Source organism: Amphiura filiformis, chromosome 15 (assembly GCF_039555335.1).
Source record: "Amphiura filiformis chromosome 15, Afil_fr2py, whole genome shotgun sequence".
Taxonomy (NCBI): domain Eukaryota; kingdom Metazoa; phylum Echinodermata; class Ophiuroidea; order Amphilepidida; family Amphiuridae; genus Amphiura; species Amphiura filiformis.
Window position 1 is genome coordinate 16,220,031 of NC_092642.1, and position 24,199 is coordinate 16,244,229.

General features: G+C 36.9%; 1 protein-coding gene across 2 annotated transcripts in view; it reads left to right on the forward strand.

The window, feature by feature from the left end:
* The window catches only part of LOC140171311 (sorting nexin-2-like), a 42,146-nt gene extending 18,346 nt beyond the window's left edge, over positions 1-23,800 (forward strand). Inside the window, exons 2-14 of one of the 2 annotated variants that reach the window (XM_072194545.1) lie at positions 2,243-2,309; positions 3,464-3,663; positions 5,246-5,336; positions 5,753-5,796; positions 6,522-6,663; positions 7,847-8,007; positions 9,199-9,312; positions 10,569-10,662; positions 11,065-11,270; positions 12,119-12,262; positions 13,089-13,169; positions 13,863-13,934; positions 14,933-23,800. In XM_072194545.1, the coding sequence (XP_072050646.1) occupies positions 2,243-2,309; positions 3,464-3,663; positions 5,246-5,336; positions 5,753-5,796; positions 6,522-6,663; positions 7,847-8,007; positions 9,199-9,312; positions 10,569-10,662; positions 11,065-11,270; positions 12,119-12,262; positions 13,089-13,169; positions 13,863-13,934; positions 14,933-14,983 (1,467 nt within the window). In that variant the 3' untranslated portion in view covers positions 14,984-23,800. The remainder of the gene's footprint in view (positions 1-2,242; positions 2,310-3,463; positions 3,664-5,245; positions 5,337-5,752; positions 5,797-6,521; positions 6,664-7,846; positions 8,008-9,198; positions 9,313-10,568; positions 10,663-11,064; positions 11,271-12,118; positions 12,263-13,088; positions 13,170-13,862; positions 13,935-14,932) is intronic. The other variant, XM_072194546.1, reaches the window with a different exon arrangement.
* The last annotated feature ends 399 nt before the right edge of the window (positions 23,801-24,199 follow it).

Genomic DNA, 24,199 nt, shown 5'->3' on the forward strand with positions numbered 1-24,199 from the left:
AACCCCTCACCTTCATCAACAGGATGAAGAACAAAAACCAAAGACTGGTGAGGTGGAGTTTGACCTTGCAAGAGTACAATCTGGACATCAAACATATTAAGGGAAAAGACAATGTAATGGCTGATGCCCTGTCCAGAATTGCATAAAACTTGACAAACAAAAATTTCCTTTAAAAGGGAAGTTGTGTGTGACAAGTAGTCACTGTGTATGATGAGTTAAATACTCAAAGTTGATAATATGTTGAAGTTGATGTAAAAGAAGAAAACATTTAAGAAAGTTTTCATTACATTCGAACTTTCTTCTTTTAAGGGGGAGGGTGTGATGTGCCCTGAGTAATTTGATTTAATTTAATTATAACTTTGTTTACAAACTGAAAGTATTTCATGAGATGGGAAACCCCCTTGTACGTGCAAGGTAATGGTGTGGAAAGTCGTGTTGGAAATCCCCCAAATTATTGTAAACAAAGTCAGATCTATGTTTGGAACTTGGAAAGCCCCAGTTCATTATTGCACCATCAGGAAAACCCCCCAGGAAGTGATGTAATGTGAAAGGTGAATGTGTATAATTAATATTGGGAAATCCCAAGATTGCAGCAATGTTGTGAAAATGTGATTGAAGTAATGGTTTATTAATAGATGATGGGATTTTTTGCATGAGTACTGATATAAAAAGCTGGAGGTTTTGTTGGGACTTTACAGAATGCCATGGGGAGATTGAGATATTCCACATGTGTGTGATGGTCTTCGTGCTTCAAAAAAGAAGTACATTTTAACCAGTTTATATAGCCAATAATTGAGCTAATTATAATACAGCAACGAAGAAGACAGCGAGCACACAAAAGTGCTCTTCCTCATCAAAGGATTAAAAGTTCTTCTGTCAAATTGCTGGAGTTTGCTGGGTTTGTGAAGGCCACGCATCTGTCAAAGAACAGCGGAGCTGTGTTAACGAAACCTGTTCCCTGGAAAAAGAGTGATTGGTGAAAGAAACAACATTTTTGGAGAAAGCAGCGCAAAGAGATATATTGAGGAGAGAGCAGCGCAAGAAGATAAGCAATAGAAGAAAGCAGCATCATTTTCGTGTGAGGATTTCATACGCAAGGATATTTATAAACGCAAGAATACACTGGACTTCATGAGGACAAGTGAATAAGGATATACAATGTAATACATCAGTCGTCCAGAACATTGCAAGAACTCTAGGATCACCAACAACAAGACAGCTGGTTAAGTACTGATATAGTAAAACTGTCATTGTGTGATTTTATTGTATATGCGATATTGTTATTATATGTACCAATCATACTCCGCTTTCAATTAAAGACTTAGATTTTGTTAGCTTAAACAAACAGTGTATTTGTGTTGTGCATTCGTGTGAGTTCGGGAAAAAGGTGATTTTGGCCTTGAGTCAAGTACGACTCGTAACAAAAATATAATGTCACAAACCCCTCATGGAAATATCCTGCGCCTTCTCGAGTCACTTCCGGTCTTGGGATTAAAAGGCGAGCACGCTAGCGTATAGACCAAAAGAGGACTTCCCCGTCAGGTCTATAACACTAACGCACTTATACCTCTGTGACATGCTCCCCCTCCTCGTAAGGTGGATCCTCACGCCTTACTTCCTCAAACTGGTCGTCCTTGATACAAGGAATACTTCGGCCAGCCATTTTGTGAATGCCTAACCCTTTCCGATGGAAACACCAGGGACCACCGCCGCCACCATTTATGTCACAAACCCCTCACGGAAATATCCTGCGCCTTCTCAAGCCATTTCCGGTCCTGCCGGGACTCAAACCCATGATCCCGGGATTAAAAGGCGAGCGCGCTGGCATACAGACCAAAAAAGGACTTCCCCGTCAACACCAACACCAACACACTCATACCTCTGTGACAATAATTCACCATTGTTCAGTTGCTTAAAAAATGAAGTATGAAAAAGTATTTCTGAGCCTGCACATGATAGGCCCAGCATTCTAAATAAGCATTCTAAATAATGTCTGATGCGATACAACTTTGAAAGTGTGGTACAAAATTGCGATTCCACATTGTATTTTATGTGTTGATTATCTGAGACTACATTTCAAATTGCTCTACATCAGATGAAATTGCACCACAACTTTCAAAATGGGGTGCAAAAGTGCACCCCAAGTTAAAAAATTAATTCAAAGTCTGGATAGGCCTAGTACATTTTAGACACTGAAAAAAGCCTCCACCATAATTATTCTCTTTTTTTTCATATTATGCAGCAAACACCTGAAGATGAACCAGCCAAGCTAGATGCAGAGGAAGAAAAGTCAGATGATTTATTTTCAGGTAAATATAGATACAAATGTTTTATCTCTTTGACTGGGATGGTGAACTTTTCCTGCTCTTATTCTCCTATCTTTGAAATGATGACTCTCTTACTCACATTGGGAAAATACATACCATCATGTTACTTAAGTTCACCTCATGTTTGGGAGTGACGTAGGTACATATTACATTGGTTGAAGTATCAGAAAGCTGAAGATCAGGTTTTTAGCCAAAAATAGTATCACTATGATGCACAAAGGTTAGAATTGTAGAATGTCTAGGGTGTGTGCTTCTTAGCTGCAAGTCCCTGTGTTGTTTAATGGATTATAGAATGATATGGGTTAAGTAGTAGTCAGCAACAACCTGTAAAGTGTGCTGAGGCTTTGTGGATCAACGTCTATGCATTGTTTCCTGTGTGAAGCGCACTATAAGTCGCTGCGCTCTCCTTTTTGCAAACAAAACCTTTATTTAGTCTTTATTCTCATCTTTAAAACACTTTGAGAGAGTCCAAGACCCCAATTTTGGCCACTTGGATCCCCAAAACCAGCTTCCCATGTAATAAAGAGTCTGTGGACCATTCCTGGTCTCCCAATTTTCGGAAATGGCTAGTGCTAAATCTGTATGCAAATATCAATAAATAGATCAAATTATAGTCGAATTCAACAAGCCAAGTGATGGTCAGAATTCATTCGGCCATCATTACTGGGACTCATCTGTCCGCACCAAAACTGGTGTTGTGACTGATTGCCCAATTTGGTAAATAGAAGCTGCTTAAAAATTGACTTGTGTTATATTGTGTTGTAAACTTTCATCATTCTTTTGTCTATGTGTAACACACAGGTGATGAAATGCAGTTTAAAATCTGTGCAAAGCCTGCATTATTTTACATAAGGTGGAATGGACCCTGTCTATATGCCATTGAAGTGAAGGAAATATGAATGTGTGAAATTGAATTTGTCTATAGGGTGAAATTAGGGTGAAGTTTGTTAATCTAAATTTCATTTTTACTGACTTTTAAATCAATCAATCCACTTGTCAGTCTTTCATCCAATTGATATGTACATTGTTCTGTCACACTTGCTGCATATAACACCATACTTATGTACAGCCAGTAACCATTGAAAGTGGCAGGTGGTGTTCCAATTGTTTATGTCACAACATTATTTTCCTCACAGGTGGAGGAACAGAAGTGTCCCTAGATGATGAATCCCCGGCAGCCAAGTTAGAACCAGAACAGATACCAGAACCAGAACCATTGAAAGAAGAGACTTCTAAGGAGATCAAGAGTGAGGTCAAGGAACCGGAACCGGCGACAGTGTCTGCTTCAGGAGACACTGAGGTATCAGCTGCCAAGAAAAAGGTACATTGGAGACAGGTGAGGTGGCCTAGAGGCAGGGTAAAGACGATGCCAGATTGTTTGCTAGACAGTGTTGTGGAAGTAGTCAGTGGTTTGAATCCATCCCCCCTCCATTTTTGATGGAAGTTCCCTTTTTACTGTTTAGTCTGAATATGCACGATTACAGTAAAGCATACATTTCAGAGGCATGAAATGTTCACAATTCAGAAAGAATTCATATAATTTATGGTGTGAAATTTTCATGAAATTGCTTCATTTGTGTAAGAGTATATGAGGAAAAAAGACATCTGGGACTGGGAGCACAAGAATTAAGCAAATTTGTCTTTTTGCCAATTTTGCAAAATTGCCATGCACAGGGAAATGGTTGCTTTACTTTAATTGGAAGGATTTATGTTGTATTCAGGCAGGACAAATCAAGCTAAGTTTACTTTAAAGCAATATTGTCACATTTGCTGAGCAAGATGCCCTTTTTTCTTCTAAATCCTGATTTTTTTACATGATTGTAATGGACTATAATAATGAACTAACATGGTCTGCAAAGCAAGGCTTTATGTGGTGTATTTGTGACAAATTTTTTAAAATAAAATGACTTGATAGGTGTTTATGATATTCATTACCCATTAAGGCGATCAACCTTTGTCACGCTCGACCGAGCGACGGACCGACTGGTACACACATTACCGACATCCATGTAGGCGCTGGAATTAAATGGCCATTTTCTTTGTTTTACCACATTTGTTAAGCTTAAAATTAAAAAGGGACGTATCTGACAGTGAAATTTTAGTGAAAATGTTACAATATTGCTTGAAGTGTTTTCATCTTTCATTTGAATATGTGAGGCGATGTATACAGTCTAAATGAGTCATTTGCGGATTGATTTTGGGTGACAATATCACTCAGTTTGCTTTGACTGCATCATGTAACGGTGGAGAAATATCTTTGGCTCAAATTTACCATGGTCTCCTGGTGTGTGTATGATCTGATGATACAAATGGGGACAATTTCCCCCAAACGCTGAGGGGCATTTGCCTCTGATGAACTGCGCTGGCAATTAGTGGTTAGGGTTAGTGATTTAAGGTGTGTTTGTAAGTATACAAACGAGAGGTTTGTTTTCTTGTTGCATGTTTGTTTATGTTTCCACTCAGGGGTGTCTATTCTTTTGTTATTCAGTCTGTCAGAGAATACTGTAAAACACAATAATTTCATGGACGCTTTATTTCGCGAATTGCAAATTACTGATGTTTTAACGGGTCTCACCTCTCAAAAAATTCACCAGATTTAAGAGTAATTTTACTCTTTTGGGAAAGATTTGGATTAAATTTACTGACTGAAGGATAGATATGTGACAAGTCATTAATTAAGAAAGAAAATATAGGGGAGACATATTTGAGTACAGAATTGGAGAACAATCTGGAGAAGGATAAGGTCAGAGTATGGTAGAGTCATCGAATAATGGAGGAACAGACACCACTGTTTCCACGATTAGGGCATGAATGGTTGTGAATTTGTACATTTGTGGCTAAATGTCTCATTTTATGTTGCCAGTGAAATAATTGGAGCAAGAACCAGCTAACAACTGTTACTATTTGCAAACTTTTAGGAAGAACCTGAAGAAGATGATGACGATGATGAAGAAGAGAGAAGAGACACTTTTGATATGGAAATATCCATCACAGATCCACAGAGAATTGGTAAGTCTGTTTATTTTATTCCTTCTTTTAACCAGGGTAATTCAGTAAGTGGATAATGCAAGTCTTCTCTAACCATGAAGCTCTCAGTCTTATAACACACTTATTCCAGATATAAACACCGATCCGACTATGCCATTACTGCGGTGTCCCCGACGTACAACTGCGGTATCCCAAGGTCGGGAGGTTCCACCAACATACTTGTTCGTGTGCTATACAAAATTGTACACAACAGTGATTTTCAATACACAATCATGAATTGATTGAACAATTAACTCCCCCGCACTGGTACATCTGTGGTTCCTTCAATAGAGGGCCAAATACAGTAAACGGTTCTTAGATTGGTGTATACCTGGCTATGGGAAATTTGACTTATAACCTGATAGTGCTGATACTGTTATTTTTCTTCTTCCATTCAGGTGATGGCATGGGAGCATATGTAGCATACAAAGTATCAACAACAGTAAGTTTTATCCAATGTTTTTGTAATCTTAGGCCAAGTAAAAAATATTAGTTTCTTGTCTCCGCCTGCATCGTTTTTTTGCTGCTACATCCTAAAAAAAAGGGTTTTTTTCATGGAAAATTGAGCTAGCTTGAAATGTTCTTGAATAAAGAATGTAACTGCTGCTTGTCCTGGTTTTAATATCTGTACAAAACCAGGGAGAGATGATTATAGATATAGGCAGGCTGATTGGGCTATTCCTGTTGAAATCCAAACTCCCCCTATGGAAGACATGACATTAATCTCCCACACGAGGAGTGTGAATTTCTTGAATGGGTGACTATTTGAAATATACACCCCTGTGTGGGAGATTAAGGTCATGTCTTCCATAGGGGGTGTATGGCATAGCTCATTGGGCTACTTTGCTCATAGTGCAGCCGCTGTCATTGTGAGCCATCATGATCAGTGATTCATGTTTAAGTTTGCTGAGACTTTTTAGGTACCACAGAGGATATTTTTGTAAGGTGTTTATTTGCAAGGTATGATACAGAACTACAAATATTTCTAACCCATAGAATTCAATGTGTAGATGTTTGAAACCATGAATGAAAGAAATCGCAAACTGCTCAAAACAGTTCAAATCGTGAAAAAATAATACCGCCGCTAAAATATCCAGCTATACATTATAATTATGTCCACTCTAATGCAAGATTGACAAAATTGTTATTACACCTGTTTATTTGCAGACTTCAGATCCAGCATTTAAGAAAGCAGACATGTCTGTAATGCGTAGATTCAGTGACTTCTTAGGACTCCATCAGAAACTAGTAACAGGACATGCATCAAAAGGACGCATTGTACCTCCAGCTCCAGAAAAGAGTGTAGTAGGTAAGTGTGATACTAGGATGAAAAACTTTTTCAAATTGAATGCACTCTAGACCAACTTGGTTATGAAATAGCTGTTACCTGTTGTGCAAGGTTGTACCCCTAGCCTATTCTCAAATCCCTCATTTTGTTAAAATAATTGTGTCCTGAGCCATCACTCAAATTGGATAGTAAAATTAGCTGGCACTCAACTTGGCTCAGCTATGACCCTGCTGTTGTGTTTTATGTGTGGAATTCTAAGCGTAGTATTAGAGTCTGGGCCTGGAGTATGTATACAGGTGTTATGTTAGTTAGTGAGTGGTGATTGTGCAGGTGTGGGTAGGTGGGGGAGTGCATTTGAGTGCAGCAAGTATTTAATTTGTTGTTCACATGTGAAAGTTAGTTTTAAAAACTTACTGGTACCATACATCAGAAAAAGTAATGGTACAGAGGTACATGATTTGTTGTTTGTGGTGATTATTTGTTCATTATCTTACACAGGGATGTGAGGTGTCCTCATTTTTATTCTGCCAGCTCGCAATTTTTACAATCTCCACATTTTTCAATCCCATAATCATGCCAGTCTTCCTCAGTAATTGCCACCCATATCACCAGGATTCTGTCTGGTGCCACGCGCATCCCAGCTTGTATTCTTAATATACTCCCATAACTATGGTAGCCTATCAGAAAGATGTTAACCCCTGGACACTGCTGGTCATCTAACAGCATTTCTGATTGGTTGATAACTTGAAATGCTCATTTCAATTGCCAGTTATGACTAGGCTTTAAACTATTTATGGTCAAACTTGCATTTGCAGATGATCTTGATTGGTTCAAAATTGGACACAATATTCATTTTGGCCAATCGGCAGGTAGTTCTCATGGGGTTAACAAAATATGTGGAGTGTACTGAAGATGTCTAATTGTCATCTAATTGTCATCTGGGAATCCATGTTTTCAAACATGTCCATTCATTTCCAGATCCATTAATATTGCTTGTATTTTTGACAATTTTGCTGGAAAACAGCAATATTATTTTCTCTTTTTGTATTAATTAGGTTAAAAACCATCTACAAGACAAGACAGTACTTATTTGAATTATAACCTAAAACGCTTCAACTGTGTCTTTAGAATTAAATTTAGTTCACAAGTATAGTTCATCTACAGAAACTTTAATTCTTATAATGCTTGTTTTCTCTTTCTGTAGGTATGACCAAAGTCAAGATGTCCAAAAGCCAAGAAGATACCAATTCCATGGATTTCATTGAGAAGAGGCGTGCCTCATTAGAGAGATTCCTGAATCGTACAGCAGCCCACCCAATCTTGAGGAAGGATGGTGACTTCCGTGAATTCCTTGAGGTAGAAAATGTAAGTGACAACTGGCTATCTGAGATTTTGATCAGGAGTAGGGTAGCATTTTGGAGACAGTTGGTTGAAATGGTTGCTTTACCATAGCATTACAAACACAATAATTTTGAGTGGGTAACACTTGGGTATTATCGTAAACACTTGGGTTTAAGCTCACCTTCGACTATAAGCCCACCCCTTATTTTTCAAACCATTCAGGGAACAAGAGTGCTCTCTGGTAGTCATTTTGGCTAAGTTTTTAAATCATATCAATGCTTTTCTTTCAATTAATTTTAATTTTTAACTAATATTTTTAACTAAATTGACAAAGATGATAGAAATTACTGATACATAGGGCAATATACAAATGGGGAAGATTTTTCTTATTTTTAAATTCAACTACTAGCCCCACCTCGGTTATAAGCCCACCCCCATTTTTGAAGTGAAATTGCCCATCGGGGGGGGCTTATACCAGTGGTTACAGTATCTTTGAATAACACCTGCATCACACTAACATTTGGAGTAATGTGATTTGTAACACCTCTGGAATTTTTTTTAACAATAAATTATGTGAATCTCTTGGTTCTCAGAACTCAAGATGTGTTTAAAAAAAATCCAAAGAAATAATACAGGCTGTCCCAAAAAGATTAGTATCTGTGCAAAGCACAACCTTTTCAAAGACATGCCAGTATCAGTATTCAGTACAACATTGAATTTCAATTTTGTGTGCAATTTTATGTTCTTGCGGCAAAGATGATGGGCAAAAGTTGATGGGCAAGTGCATTTCACAATATCTGTAAAGCTGTCACACAGATAGGTTCATGCTGAGGTGTAAGTCTTACGGAAATTCACGGAATTCCGGAAATGTGGCAAAAAAAAAAAAAAAAAAAAATCGGAAATGTAAAAAAAAACATTCCCGGGATTGGATGATGATAATTCGTCATAAAAAGAGCCAATTTTTTGAGGGGGTGATACCCTGCAGCCTATTCCCGGACAAGCCCCTTGCACTTACGGAAATTTGGCGAGGTGCTCGCCTTTGGCTCGCATGTTTTTCAGGGAGTGGATCGTTACCTCACTTACACCTCTGTTCATGGGTACTGAACATTATGAGACACCCTGTGTATCTAGTGTTTTTTCTTCCCTTTGCAATTTGTTTGTACAGTGACAAATGTTGACCGAAATTGTTACATCATTTTTGATTTACCATTATAGCTGCCTAAAGCCACCAATACATCGGCTCTGAGCGGTGCGGGTATGATGCGTGTCTTGAACAGAGTAGTCGACACTGCCTCCAAAATGACTGGCAAGATGAATGAATCAGATCAGGTAGGTGATTACACAGGATGGTAATATGTCCGTGTTGGGTAGTGTAAATGTACCCAAGGTGTGTCTTAAGATGTGATTTGGGAAATAATATACTGAAAATTTTGTGAGTGAGAACAGCTTGTGAGGCACTGTCTTTTGAATTGTGGTAAAGAGCTGTAAAATGCTTCTCTGATCTCCTCAAGAAGGTCATTCAAAGAGCTATTTGGATCAGTTGCTATTAGGGCTCATATTGAAATTCCCTTACACAGAAAGGTGTGCGCCATCCTGCAGCTTTCCTGTGCTAGCCTTCTTTTGTTAAAATCCTGGGCAGGGTGTATCACTGATGCATATAATCCATTTTATGACCGAGCTTTCCTGAGGCGCGCGCTTAGCGAGGGGAATCCTGGCTTCTTTCTGTGTGAAAACGTGGTAGGGTATTTCAATATGAGCGCTTAAAGTTTTAAGAGTTAGTCAGTAATATATTGATTTAGATAATGAAAATCAATTTTTTTTTGCTTCTTTGACAAACAATACCTCATCTACCCTTGAGGAGCTGTAGAGGATCAATCACTCTTGACCCTCTCAAAAGACAGGTGTGACAAGTGTATCAAATCTGACAATAAAGCAGCAAATTATGACAATAATTTGGATAATTTACGATAATTTTGGATATTAAAATCTGTTAAAATTTCTTTTTTTGAAAGTTACAGAAACAAGTTGATACAAAACTTCTGTGACCAAGATGGCATACCATGGCATGAAAGCTAAGAAAAGATACACTTGAAAAGCTTTGTCATCGGAATCAATCCTACAAATCCAACTCTTCAAATTGTATTCCAAATGAATTCCATTCTGCCCAATGGAAAGTCCATCTGGACTGGATTGAAGATAGTGGAGCATGTGTGGCCGAGTGGATAAGGCGCCCGACTCATAATCCATAGGTTGCGAGTTCGAGCCCCGCTTTCGTGCCAACGTGTTGTGTCCTTGGGCAAGGCACTTTATCCTCATTGCCTACTGGGGATGGGGTTGGGTTGGATTGGATGTTAGTATAGTTGTTTGTTTCAATGTTGCAATATTGGCGCTGATTAAGCTGCTGCCTGCAAATTGCATTGTGTCTGTTTAGGTGTGTTTAATGTACAATTCTAGCAATTTGACCTGCGGGTCACCATTAGAGTTTGAAATAAAACCTTCCTTTTTTCTTTTTTTTTTTAAGATAATAATATGCTCAATACATGAACATGTTTTTAAATTGCTTGTTTTTGTGTTTGTTTGCAAAGTGGTTTGAGGAGAAGCACCAACATATTGAGAGTTTGGACCAACAACTTAGAAAACTTCATAGCAGTGTTGAAAACATGGTTACACATAGGAAAGGTAAGCAGCAACTCCTCTAAAATAAACTCTCAGATTTGGACTCTTTTATTCCATATTTTTGTCTTCAAATTTTGTCTCAATTTCAAATTTGCCGCCTTTGGCCCCCATGGACCAGATAATGTCACATATACTATGCGTGGTGTACACTATCCATATCTTTGGACAACCTATCTCAGACTGTAATGCCTATTTTGTTACGTATGTAACCAGAAGTAATCGCAAAAGGAGGCGGTCACGAAAGGTGTCGAGACGCATGGTTTAAGAACCGCCTTGTTGGTGATGTTACCCCATGGTCAAGCTACAATGGATGGTCCAGTAGATCAGATTGAAGTTAAGAATCAATGATATACTATTTGAATGAATAACACCATTCATAAACATATATCTCGCTTTGTTTTTCAGAACTTGCTGGTTCCACACAGTTATTTGCTAAGAGTGCAGCCATGCTAGGCAACTCAGAGGAACACACAGCCTTATCAAGAGCCATCTCACAGCTAGCTGAAACAGAAGAAAAGATTGAAAACTTACATGTAGAACAGGCCAACACCGATTTCTATGTCTTCTCAGAGTTACTCAAAGATTACATTGGCTTGATTGCTGCTGTTAGGGTGAGATAATCAAAAAACATAGAAATACTAAATTTAATGTGATTATTTATTGGCTACAGGTGGATAGTCTGACTATTAGTGCAAAAACCCAATAACTTAGTTATAAACCATAATCTTTACCCTTATCCTGATCTTCGCCCTAACCCTAATCTAAGCCCTAAACTTAACCCTAAACCTTGCTCTAAACATAACCCTGTGATCCTAACCCTAGCCTAACCTTAACCCTATCCCTAACTTGAACCTTATCCCTAACCCTGATTAGGTCAAACAACAATATTTTGTAGAGCTTTGGAATTAAATCTAATACTGGAACTTACTTTTTGCAACTTTGCTATGTTGCCTCTGGAACCACCAGACTTTATAAGGCAACTGACCTGCTGAACTGGTCATGTGATAGATGGCTTGGTATCGTCTTGATGGCCCGATCCCATGAAAATTTTAAAATATTTTGTCTCTCTATAGAGTGTTAGTTCCTGGAACATACTTTATAGAAACAATACTTGAACATGTCTTTGGAAGACTGGCTGGTATAAATGGTCGGGGCACTCGCCTGTCACCACTGCAGTCCAGGTTCAATTCCCAGCAGTGTCGTAAATGAGCAAAGTTGCACAGTCTGGAGATAAACTTGGTGGATGATAAGTCCTGCATTATAAATCCATGTATTGGATTCTATTCAGTAATATGCAATTATCACAATTATATGATGTCCTCAACTTTACCACCATAGCATATTTGGATGGAAACTTTAATAATTAGTTTTATTTATGAAATTGACTACTTACGCTTGGTTGGAAGTTGCATATGTATATACCTGACATTTCATTTCAATACATGTTGTTTTCAAATAGGAAGCATTCCGTGAGCGGGAAAAGGCTTACCACACATGGACGAATGCCCAGGCCATGCTGGTTAAGAAGAGAGAAAATGAGGCCAAATTTAAGACACAAGGCAAACCAGATAAGGTGTACATGGCACAAGAAGAGATCAAAGAGGTAGGAATAATTAAAACTTAATTGGGCTACTTACGATTGCAGAGATGCCAACCCTCCCTATTTTAGAGGGAGGCTCCCTATTTTTGTAAACATTTTTGTCCATTTTGACACCCAAATTTGGCAACCTCCCTATCTCTGGCAAATTTTGTGCCCTTGAAGTTGCATGTAATTTTGAAAACCTCCCTATTTTTTGTTTGAATCCTCCCTATTTTCTGGATGTTAATGTTGGCATCTCTGCGATTGCTTGGAGTGGCTCGGGAAGAAAATCATGTTACCACTTACCTAAAGTTGTGCTACTAAAAGGTGTGTGACCAGATCGATAGCTTCATCTTCCATTTTCCCTCATCAAAACAAATTTTAGTATAAAGACATCATTACCCCAGTAAAATTTAAAGCCTAAGATATTTTGGATAGATAGTGAACAAAAAAGTGGTATAAAGTGATAATCATTACTACCGGAAGCCTGCATCAAATAATTGAAATTAATTTTTTGAAATTTGCAATATATAATACAAATTTTATGACAAATTATTAAAAATTGACATTTTTGACATTTAACAGTCCTTGGAGTCAACTTTATAAATCTAATGATATGTACTTATTATAGTGTATGTAGCTGGGATGAAAAGCCGACCATCATATGAAATTTTGACTTTCGTATTGAAGATATGTCCCAGCTGAGTTTGATGTTGACACCCACCTATGTATGATCATCCACAGTGTAAAGTTGAGACCCTTTGTGCTCAGTTTTAATTGCATCAACATAGAGTGCTTGCAAAGGATGTGTTATAGATATGATTCTACTTTTCATTTTTATTGTTTTCAGTGGGAAGGTAAAGTAGAGAAAGGCCAAGAAGATTTTGAAGCCATCTCAAAGACACTGCGTAAAGAAGTCAATAGATTTGAGGTAAGCTAATTTCACAAAGAAGAAAGTGTTCAAACTCATTCAGTTACTCTATGTCAGGGGCTCTCAATAGGTGACCTGCAGACCAATGGTGATTGGCCCTCGAGCTGTGCAGCAAACATCACATCATCATCATCATCATCATCATCATCGCAAAGATATTTTAGAACCCCTGCTATATGCCTATCTTAAATTAGTTTTGGGATATGGCGAGTGATAGGGTATGTTATTCTGTGTATTTTCGTGATACATGATATGGCATGTCAAACACCAGTACCTCTGAACAATGCAGATGTGATGTATATGTGTGTGAGGAGGGAGTGACACATGTATGTTTGTAATCACCTTCCAACTTGGACATTTGTATGATATACTTTACATTCCGATCAGGGATCTCCTGAGAATTAGGGACTCTTCCCAGATTCTAAATATGTGCAATGGGTTGCAAATAAATCAAAAAACATTCAAGAGTGCATCCCTATCAGGGATATAAAAAAAACAGTACCAGGTTGGAAGTTAATGTCATAAAAAATTGTGTAATAATTTGCCCCTGATTAACTGATGAAAGTCTGTAAGTTAACTTGCATTTGCATGTAGTCTTAAACAGCGCCCCGGTTCAGAGGTGATTGTAAGTAGGGATGTACATTCATCACAAGCAAGAAAATTGATATCTATTGCTTTTTCTTTAATCCACAGGAAAATCGAGTACGAGACTTCCGATCAGTAATTATCAAATACCTGGAGGCTCTGATGCATCACCAACAACAGGTATGAAAACACTTTTATCATCACAAAACTAATATTGTATTGATGTGTTTGTGTGGATCATTGGCAGGGTGTCCATGAAAGAATTGTATCATCAGAAACTTTAATTTTGGGCAATTTGATGCCCTAAGAAAACTCTTAAAATAAATTAATTTGATGCACTCTTAAAATATAAAATTTTTACGAAAATACCTTGTTTTCAATCTGTTCTACAGATTCATATATCAATTAATGACAATGTAGACACCCCGTGTGATCAGTACTAGATATATATTTCAGGCTATTTTTTTGTCCAAATTTACGCCTTTGTATTTTTTTTAGCCGGTTTGGGCCTTCTAAACCTGAATTCACATGTTTTTCAGACTTTTGTTAAAAAAGCCATTCTCATGCCTGGTCAGTAACACATACTTGAAGCACATCATGTGTAGGTGCTGTGCCCAACTGTGTGGACATCATTCTATATCAATCCAGGATATTATGAGGCTCACCTGTTGTGCACTGAATATTTAATGGGCATGTGATTGTGGACATGGTTACTCTCCTCATATCCTACTATGAACTCTCATGCTTACATGGGCAGCATGTGATAACTGTACATCACACCTGCATCAGCCTCCACACCTTACTGGTTTCCTACTGTATGCCAATGAGCCATGTGTGCAAGTCTCTGTAAGCGGTAGTCACCCATGGTACACTGCTTAGCTTCAGTGGCCAAAAATCATATCCTGTTCTCATACGTCAGAGTGGCACTGCTCCCAAGCTGACTTGAATTCAACTTCTACCGATCTGCCACTTTGGGCAAAATGGTGGAGTGATCGATATATTGTTTGCCACTGGTTACCACTTGCGCTTTCTGGCGACACGGCACAGTGAAGCAAAATCATCATCAAAGTGGCAAGCCTCAGGAAAATATGAATGAAACCAGCATTATCACTTCCTTGTTACACTGCTATTATTTGATAGTCTTTAACACCTTCTTGTCTTTCATTGTTTCCTTACAGTTAATTGGCTACTGGGAGGGCTTCCTACCAGAGGCTAAAGCGATAGCATGAAGACCAGACCTTGCCGTCATCATGTTGTAATAGGAAATAATAGTCGACTACAGAGCTTTTAAATTTTATATTTTAAAGGGAAAAAACTTCATTAATGGACACAAATACTACATAAACGTTGTATGTATTATTAATTGGTATTGTAACAATTTGGCATGCTATGGTTGGCCATAGCTAACAAAAATTGTAATAACGATATTATGCGTGCCCTACACCATGTGGTTGTAGTGTTGTAACATATTCAAGTGTGTTATGCGAAATTTTACTACGCATATCTAGTCTCTTGCACATGCATATTAAAACCAGTGACAAGCTGTATCCATGCTCAAATTGTATTTGTCAGGTGTTTTACAACAACACCATATGTTTGCAAAACATTGTGTTCAGTCAGTCCAAGGGCCGCTTTAAATTATATAGAGCTACATGTGTCTGTAAAATTAATCCACATGCAATGTTTATTGGAATTTCACAAGCACCGTGACACTCAGCTTGTGGAGCTGTGAAAACTGAGAAATGTAGCACAAGTGGTAAAACCCGATTTATAATAAAAATTGTGAGATAAGAAACTAGTTTGTGTCAAACATCACCTGTAAATCAAACTGAGATGTATGTTTGTGATTTGTAGGGATGATTAAAATTTCTGAACACAGAGGAAAAACAGCATACTCTATGGTTAGTTTTAACCTTCAAACTGTCTCAAATGTTGTGTCTTAGTAATAGGAAATTTCCTTCACTCAATATCAAACTATGCCTAGAAAAGTTATCTTGTAAAAGTATGCCATTGTCAGCCATTTTCTGTGATTCCTTTTCTCTGATGATGGCACCAGGTTTTACCCTCCTTTATACCCACTACTTACAAGTCACAGGCTGTGGCGAGTTTGATTGACAGGATCGTTAAATGCAAATTAGTTTTTTTATTTCCAACTTTTATTATAGTGTCTGAATTCATTGTAACTTTGGTAATTTGAGTACTCAATATGCAAAACAAGTGTTTGTGAATTAATTGTGGATGGTAAACTTGTCATACATCTCCAAATGCAATACAATGGGGTTGGAGATAAGTCAAATACTTTAGTTGCTAGATTGAAGAAGTTGAAATCTTTCTCATTCATTTTGGCAAGATTGATCTGGATCATTAGGAAGCAACTGAAGTATTGTCAGCTTGATGATGCAGACAATCACTATGTATTGAGAGACTACATAATTTTGTTACAATGAACAATAGAGGCCCTGCATGAAATTATCGATTGGCTCCAAACAAAGGATTTGAGCCGGTGTCCTTCACCGTAGTTATGGCGGAGTGCAGTCCATTCAATCAAATGTTGTCAACAACCTATTTGATCGTAGTGTTATGTGTGTGAGACGAACTGTTACGGTAGATTGCAATCATGCTTTTGTTGAATGCATTTGAGTAGTCCACCATATTTACGGGATGATACGTCACATGCAAGGCCTCTATACCAGGCATTACAAATGTGTCATTGTAAAGTTCAAGGACTATGTCAGGAACTTCAGATGCGATGTGAGTTTGGTTATTATGTAGTAAAAATTAATGATACAAATCATGAGTGAAGTGTAGACAAATTAAATCCTGCTGAGCCTGAGATACTTATCAAACTAATGCAAAGTTCAATTTTATCACACTTTTGAGGAGACCAATATGATTCCCTCAATAATGTTAGATGAGAATCATCAAATTCTTGTCCATTTGCTTCTTAGACCAGTTTGCTTGAATATTAATTCTTGCATATCTTTGGTTGGAGAATTTTGATGAGGAATACTCAAATTTTCATCGAGAAAAATGAACTTTTACAAGGTTAACTCTGACAAAACTGGGCACTTTGTATAATGGACCACATCAGTAACAATTTAATAGTAACAATATTGACAAAGAATAAATTGCTATTATATTGACCCATATGTTTGTGTAGGGATAATGGCTATTCCATTTGAAATCCAGGCACCCCCTGTAGAAGACATGACCTTAATCTCCCACACAGGGGGTGTAGATTTCAAACAGAGTCACCTATTTAGGTAACCCCATTTGAAATTCACACACCCTGTGTAGAAGATTGCAGGCTGTGTCTTCTGTAGGGTGTACGAATTTCAACTGGAATAGCTTTGCAGATATCAGAAAGGTTGGGATATATGAAGGACTAAAAATCCTTAAAGAGTCATTCCTGTCTTTAAATAAATTAGGCTACTTTGTTATCAAGTCACTGAAGATATAACCAAAATAAATATTATCCACTAGTTTTAAATATTATTTTATATATGCTGAATACTGGAACTCTATTATGTTCCCACAAAATTGGGCTATTCCAGTTGAAATCCATACACCCTGTATGGAAGACATGACTTTATCTCTCACATAGGGAGTGTAGATTTCTAATGGAGTCACCTATTTGGTTAGTAGCCCGTTCATATTCATACTCCCTGTGTGGGAGATTAAGGTCTCCCATAGGGGGGTATGGATTTCAACTGATTTAATAGTCCTTTGTACAGATTGATGTAACAAATCCTATGACTTTTGTCTGGCGTCATTAAAACGCGGTCTAAACATTTTCCTTGATTTCAGTTCTTTCTGATGAACCCCATACCACTACCAGTTTATAAAGAGAATGATCTTTCTTACAAAATTAAAACAAAACAAAACAGGAGGACAATATCTTTTTTTTTTTTGACAAATCTAATATCCTTTTGTTATACAGACTGAATTATACCTATATGGTGAGCAGTGTTTTAGCTAGAAATTGTGGTTTACCCGTCATTTGATTCATTTGCCTATCAAAATTTGATCTTGCAAATATTAACTTGGGTTCTGTGAGTTCAAATATGCGATGCTATGGCCTTCATTCAGGAAAAGATGTACACCGAGTTCAGTAAAACTTCTCAACAGCTATAACATAATTCTGCCTTTGTCAAATGCATTAATGTTGCACATCCCATAAGTATACTGCTTGTTAAGCATACTGCTTGTTAAGCATACTGATTGTGTAAGATAGAGCTAAACCGAAATTACTTTGTCCACCGATCTCATAATATCGGCTGATATCAAATCCAATCGGATATTTATTCATTTATTCTTTTACAATTTTTTTTCATTAATTTTTTCGGCTGATTTGGAATGACCCTGAACTTGGACTGATTAAAAAAAAAATTTGAACAAAATTATAATTTTGTATCTAAAATTGGCAAAGTTATAATTTATGTTCACTTCATAATCTATTAAAGAATAAAGACATTGGTTTTGTAAACATTGCTTTTCTTTAAGATTATAAAGTTAACAAAATTATAGTTTGTCCATTTCAGATACAAAATTGTAATTAATTTTTTTAATCAACCACAAATGATCCTAGTAAATGGAACATATTTTTGGTACCAATTTCTATCGATCCAATATTATACCGATGACACCTATACTGGGTCAATCCAATGTCCAATCCAATTATTGCTTCAGTCTTAGTGACAGATAGGCAGATGGCTAGCTATGACACTGATGTTGAGGTGTATAAAGTAGGCAAAAAAGTATGAATTTATAAGTAAAGAAAATGTCCAGATTGTAACTTTGGTGTAAATTATGTTGTGTCGACTATCATTTCACTCAATAAAATACAACTTTTTATGTACATAAAAACAAGCTAGCATATTATTAAAAAAATGAGAGAAAAATAAATGGTTATGGACAAATGAGCACTTGGTGAATTGTAACCACAGATTTTGTATTTTTGTCAGATGTATAAGAAATATATATACGTGTATGGGACACTTTAAAAAGCAGATGTGAAATATCAATTAGTTGTAATTAGTTTCTATACATACGTTTTGTGTGTATGAACCATTGAATATGACTAACAAGGAAGAAGCTATATACAGATGCCATGTAAAAACAATGAAGCAGCTATCAATTAAAACAAAATTACAATTTGATGTTATAATCAGCACAAGTGTTTTAAAATTGTGTTGTGAATGGCTGCCATATGTAAATTGTTGATGTGCATCCAGTTGATCATTTTGGTAATTCCCAAAATTATCGTTACATTATCGTTGATGCACGCTTGTTACTCTGCACACTGGACCAGTTCCGTGTGAGCAAAGATAAACTGCGCATGAACGATGATGTGAGAAAACAATAGTGCGCTATTTAGTCATGGTTTCTTTGCGACAGTTTCTGGGAGTTACCATAAAGGTGAATAACTGGTAATACAACCTTTATGTCGAGATGTTATCTTGACATTCAGCATTTTATGTTACTTACTTCAATCAACAGAACTCCATTGAGCTAGTCCAGTTGAAATCCATACACCCCCTGTTGGAAGATATGATCTAAATCTGCCACACTGAAAGGTGTCAATTTCAAATGGAATCGCCAATTTAGGTAACCTCAATTAAAATTCACATCCGTGTGGAGAATAAGCTTATGTGTACCATAGGTGTGTATGGATTTCAACTGGAATAGCACATTTTGGGTTTTAATGAGCATCGGATGTTTCATAAATTCCTTTTGTTTTTCTTCCAATTCATTTATATAGTCGCTGAACTTAATTAAAATCATGCCAGTTCTCACAATATTGATAATAATTGTTTCAGTATGCATTAATACCATGTCAATCCATATCTGTAGAAATATCCAAGTAATACATGGTTACATGTGTCATTTTGTTAATATTTGGCTTAGGGTACTTGTCTTTGATGCATGGTGTCCCAGATTCAATCTCCAGTGGTGGTAAATTATTGGGGTATTGGATTGACACTCGAAAAACAGTCTGAATTTAATTGGGAACATCTGTAGATTAAATTCAGACTTCCACTCTCCCCATGGTACATGTACAATGAAAATTGGGTATATGAACCATAAGCATTAGAGAATAAAGGTATTGTTTTAGCCGCTCTCGTACATTATCATTTCGTATAACACAGGCGACATCATTTAAAGTAGAACAACAAGGCGAATCTTTAACATTTCAATTCAAATGCCAAAATGACACCCGTAATTGAGTAATTAGTCTTTGTCATCCATGCTGTAGATAAAAATCTGGTTATAAACAGCCTTACTCCCTATTCTTACCATGTATTGCATAATAGTTAGCATCCTATATGCCACAGGTACTGATGTATTTTGCTTATCCCACATGTATGCTCTTGTTGATAAGCCGATAGATGCCTTAAACATGCAGGTCCATATTCTCAAGGAATGCTTAGAACGTTTTTTTCTCATCATTTTGCCGTACTTCCAAACAGAATGGCTGAGTCACTGTGATTTTGTTGCCTTTTAGATTATTCTAATTGAAATCCATACAGCCCCTGTGGGAGACAAGACTTTAGCTCCCACACAGAGAGTGTGAATTTCAAATGGGGATACCTGAATTGGTGATTCCATTTGAAATCTACACCCCCTGTGTGGGAGATTAAGGTGAAGTCTTCCAAAGGGGTTGTATGGAATTCAACTGGCATAGCTCATTCCAAGGAGACCAGTCAGGCAAAGTAACACTTTATTATTCCTACATGTATTCAAAAATTAATGCAAAAATTGTACATGATGATGTTTAGCTTCAATCCAAACAAAATACTTCTTGAGAATATGAGCCAGTTTTTTTTTAATTCTAGGTTTTCACTTGATACGTAGCTAGCTGTGTTTCTACTTACATCTTGAATTGAAAGGCCATCTTAAATTAATAGTTTGTCTCAAAGTGCATTATTCCTGCTGGATTGAGTAAATTTCATTTTTTTACTCTGGCTTTTTTTTCAAATATCCACCACACACAAATCTCACATCTGACATCATCAAATGTACAAAGAGAATAAGTTGTAAATCTCAATAAATTTGTCATCTTGAACACAGTGGAATTATGTGTGCGTATTCCTGGTGTATTCTTACTAAGCAGCTTGTGCCAGTTTGATAAAAATTAAAAATGAAGCCTTAATAAAAACCACATGCTGCAGTAGGTTCTCAATTTTGGGAAGGGCTTTGAGAAAAACTTAAGTTGGCCTAATCACAGCTTTCAAATAATTTGAAAGCTTTGCATTGAAATAGTACAAATGTGGTGCTGCTTTGTATGTTACCCAGTTGATCAGACATTAGTATAACAGGTTAATTTGAATTTATCCACAATTTCTTGTTTAGGAACTTGCTTTGTATTTGTGTGGTCGATGTTTTGTTACAAATTAAACAAATGATGTACTGTTGAGGTAGATGAAAATAATTATCAACCTTCCAAGTTCAAGTGAGTTAGCTGCATCTCGAAAATATCTAGCATGCAAAATGAATGGCTTTGTCCTGAAAGGTGAATTTTCAAGTATGCCTGAAATAGTACATCAATATTTGTGAGTTCTTTAGCACTGGGCATGAAAATGTTCCAAGTGAAATCCATACACCTCCTATGGAAGACTTTAATCTCCCACACAGTGGGTGTAGATTGCAATTTCAAATTGGAGTCACCCATTCAGGTAACCCATTTGAAATTCACATACCCTGTGTGGAATATTAAAGTCATGTCTTCCATAGGGGGTATAGATTTCAAATGGAGTACATATAGCCCAATGTCCAGCTATACATAGGCAAACCTTTGCAATGTCAATCATTTACTCCTATACCATACAAATTTTGGAAGTGTACTATTTTGGTTCCCAAGAATGAAAATCCAAAATGGCAGATTTCCCATAGCGTTACGCATGGGGTTTGTACTCTCCCGTATAATCTCTTTGGTGAAAGCCAACTTAGCCAAATTATCAAGAGAATGAATAATTCGCAATTTATCGGAGCGTAGGTGGTGCTTGGTGACCGTACCCTCCCAAGGTTAAACAATAATAATAATAACTATATAAGTCAACATGAGTTGTTGTTGGATTTTGTGTGCGTCTGTGTGTTATGGGACAGAATTGAGACACAGACTTATTTTACTTGGTAGCAACACATGTACAGCATTGTCTTTATTTTACCCACCTGCAGTGTTTGTATGTAGCAAGTAGAAGTCCCCACTTTATTTTGCCCACCTGCTGTGTTTGTATGTAGCAACATTTCCTCTCCCATGAATCCCATGTGAATATATATTAAGACTATAATATAATGCCTTGTGTAGACGACGTCTAAGGTAGAGAGGGATCTATTGTGGGTAGAAGGAAGTATATTTTAAAATCATAATAATTGTTATTCAATAGGTGAAGTAAATCATTTTGGCAGCAAAAATTGAAATGCTTTACCAAACACTGTGGCAATGCTCTGAGTTTTATACAAAACAATGAAGATCATCAAGGTTTCACACTTCCTTCAGTTCCCATTAAAATAATTTTACAAATTATGTAAAACTGGGCTAATTTAATTTGTAATCCATACCACCACTGAGGAAGACTCGGTTCCAACCAAATTTAACAGTCTGTTTGAATAATTCCACATTTTCATCCTGATAAAGTGGAAAAGGTGTAGAAGGTGTTTGGAATTGAATACATTTTCTATGTTGAGTCTACTGATGCTGGATGTTTTGAACATTTTTTACTGGAATTTATTGAATAACTTACTTGCCAGCATTACCAGCTGGTTCGAACATACAGCGCATCTGGGATTGAGACAGCAATATTATCTTCCACAAGGGTGTGTGTGTGGACTGTGGATTATAAATGGAATGGCCCATTGAATAATAGTAATTTTATAGGAAACTTAACGTAGGTTCTATGTGACGCACACCCAAATATGATAAGTTTGTTGTTTTGATGCAACGGTGTGGTTATCAAAAGCTATTTTTAGCCACAATGGATGGAGGTTTTTGTCGTTTATATGCAGACATGGAGTAGTGACCTGAAATTAGGATATAGTATTACTATTTTTTGGTATGATTATGTTAATTATATGCAGACAATGGAGTAGTGACCGGAAGTTAGGATATATTTCATGTGATATAGTGTTATATTGATTTTGATGTTCTAGGTATGAGGCACTAGGGATCGTGCATTGTAACATACTAAAAGACTGTGTCAAATATCTTGCAATTTCCAAATGAAAGGACTATAGTTTCTTTACAACTTTTGAAACAGTTTGGCCAGATTGTAGAAGAATGCAAGAAACATGTATATTACTGAGGTGGCACCATGGAGCATCTGTACCCCCCTTCCCATGGGATTGGACCAAGTTCTGACCCCCCCCCCCATGGTTAAATATTCCACTATTTTGTCAGACGCGAGAATTTTCAGGTTTAAAACTGAATTCCGTTTTTTTATAGTCACATTTTTTGCAACTTTTTAATTTCAACCTGTTTTTTTGTACTTTTTGCCCAATTTCACACACATTTTCATTTTCTTTAAAGGAAAGAGCAGTCTCATGCCTGATTTTGTGCTAAAATGTTCATTTTTAGACACATGTTGAAACTCCCCCAAAATCACTTTCCCACCAATGCCCCCCCCCCCTCCTGGAAAAATGGGGGGTGCTACCACTGATGTGGCAATGGAAGCCTAAGGTACTAATGACATTCTTGTATTCTCAAAAGGGTTGACACTTCACTTGCCTGTGGCAATTAAGAGTTGTAAATGATTTACTATTTGGTGTTATGTATGATGCAATTTTGAGTCGCTAATATTTGGGTATAATACGTTTGCACACAAATCAAAGTATTAAGTTCATTTAAGTACTTGATGTATCATCAGTATAACTTAATTTGCAGTGTTTCAGGCATCAGACATACCTCAGCGCATCATCTGACATCATTATTTGTATTAATACATTCCTTTTCTATATTTTTCTGGTTTAGCTGTATGTACTGTGTTACTCAATGAAACAAATCTGTGTATAAAATAAATGAAAAACAAAAGTGCTCCTCTTAACAATAATATTGTTCAGATTTGTTGCTTTATTTCAAATTGTGAACTAAGAATTTTAGAAATGCATGCACCACCATATTTTGCATTGATTTTCTGTCCAAGACTTGAACAAGACCAGCATTACTGGTCAAGCTATACTTTGATCAGCTGGGAATAGGCGAGAATTATTTTGTTTATGTCACTGCGTGAGTCAAAAAGTCCCAACTTACGCCCGAGTAAATTCACAAAAGTGCGCATCAGTCACACAATACACAAAGCGCAGTTTGCATAGGCGCCCAGCTGTGTAGACACCATTCTATATCAATTCATGATGTTATGAGTCCTGCATATTACAAGGTGATCAGTGTATAGACCCTGGGTTGAGGCTGTTATATTTGGCATGGTAGAGGTGTTCAAACATGTTCATAT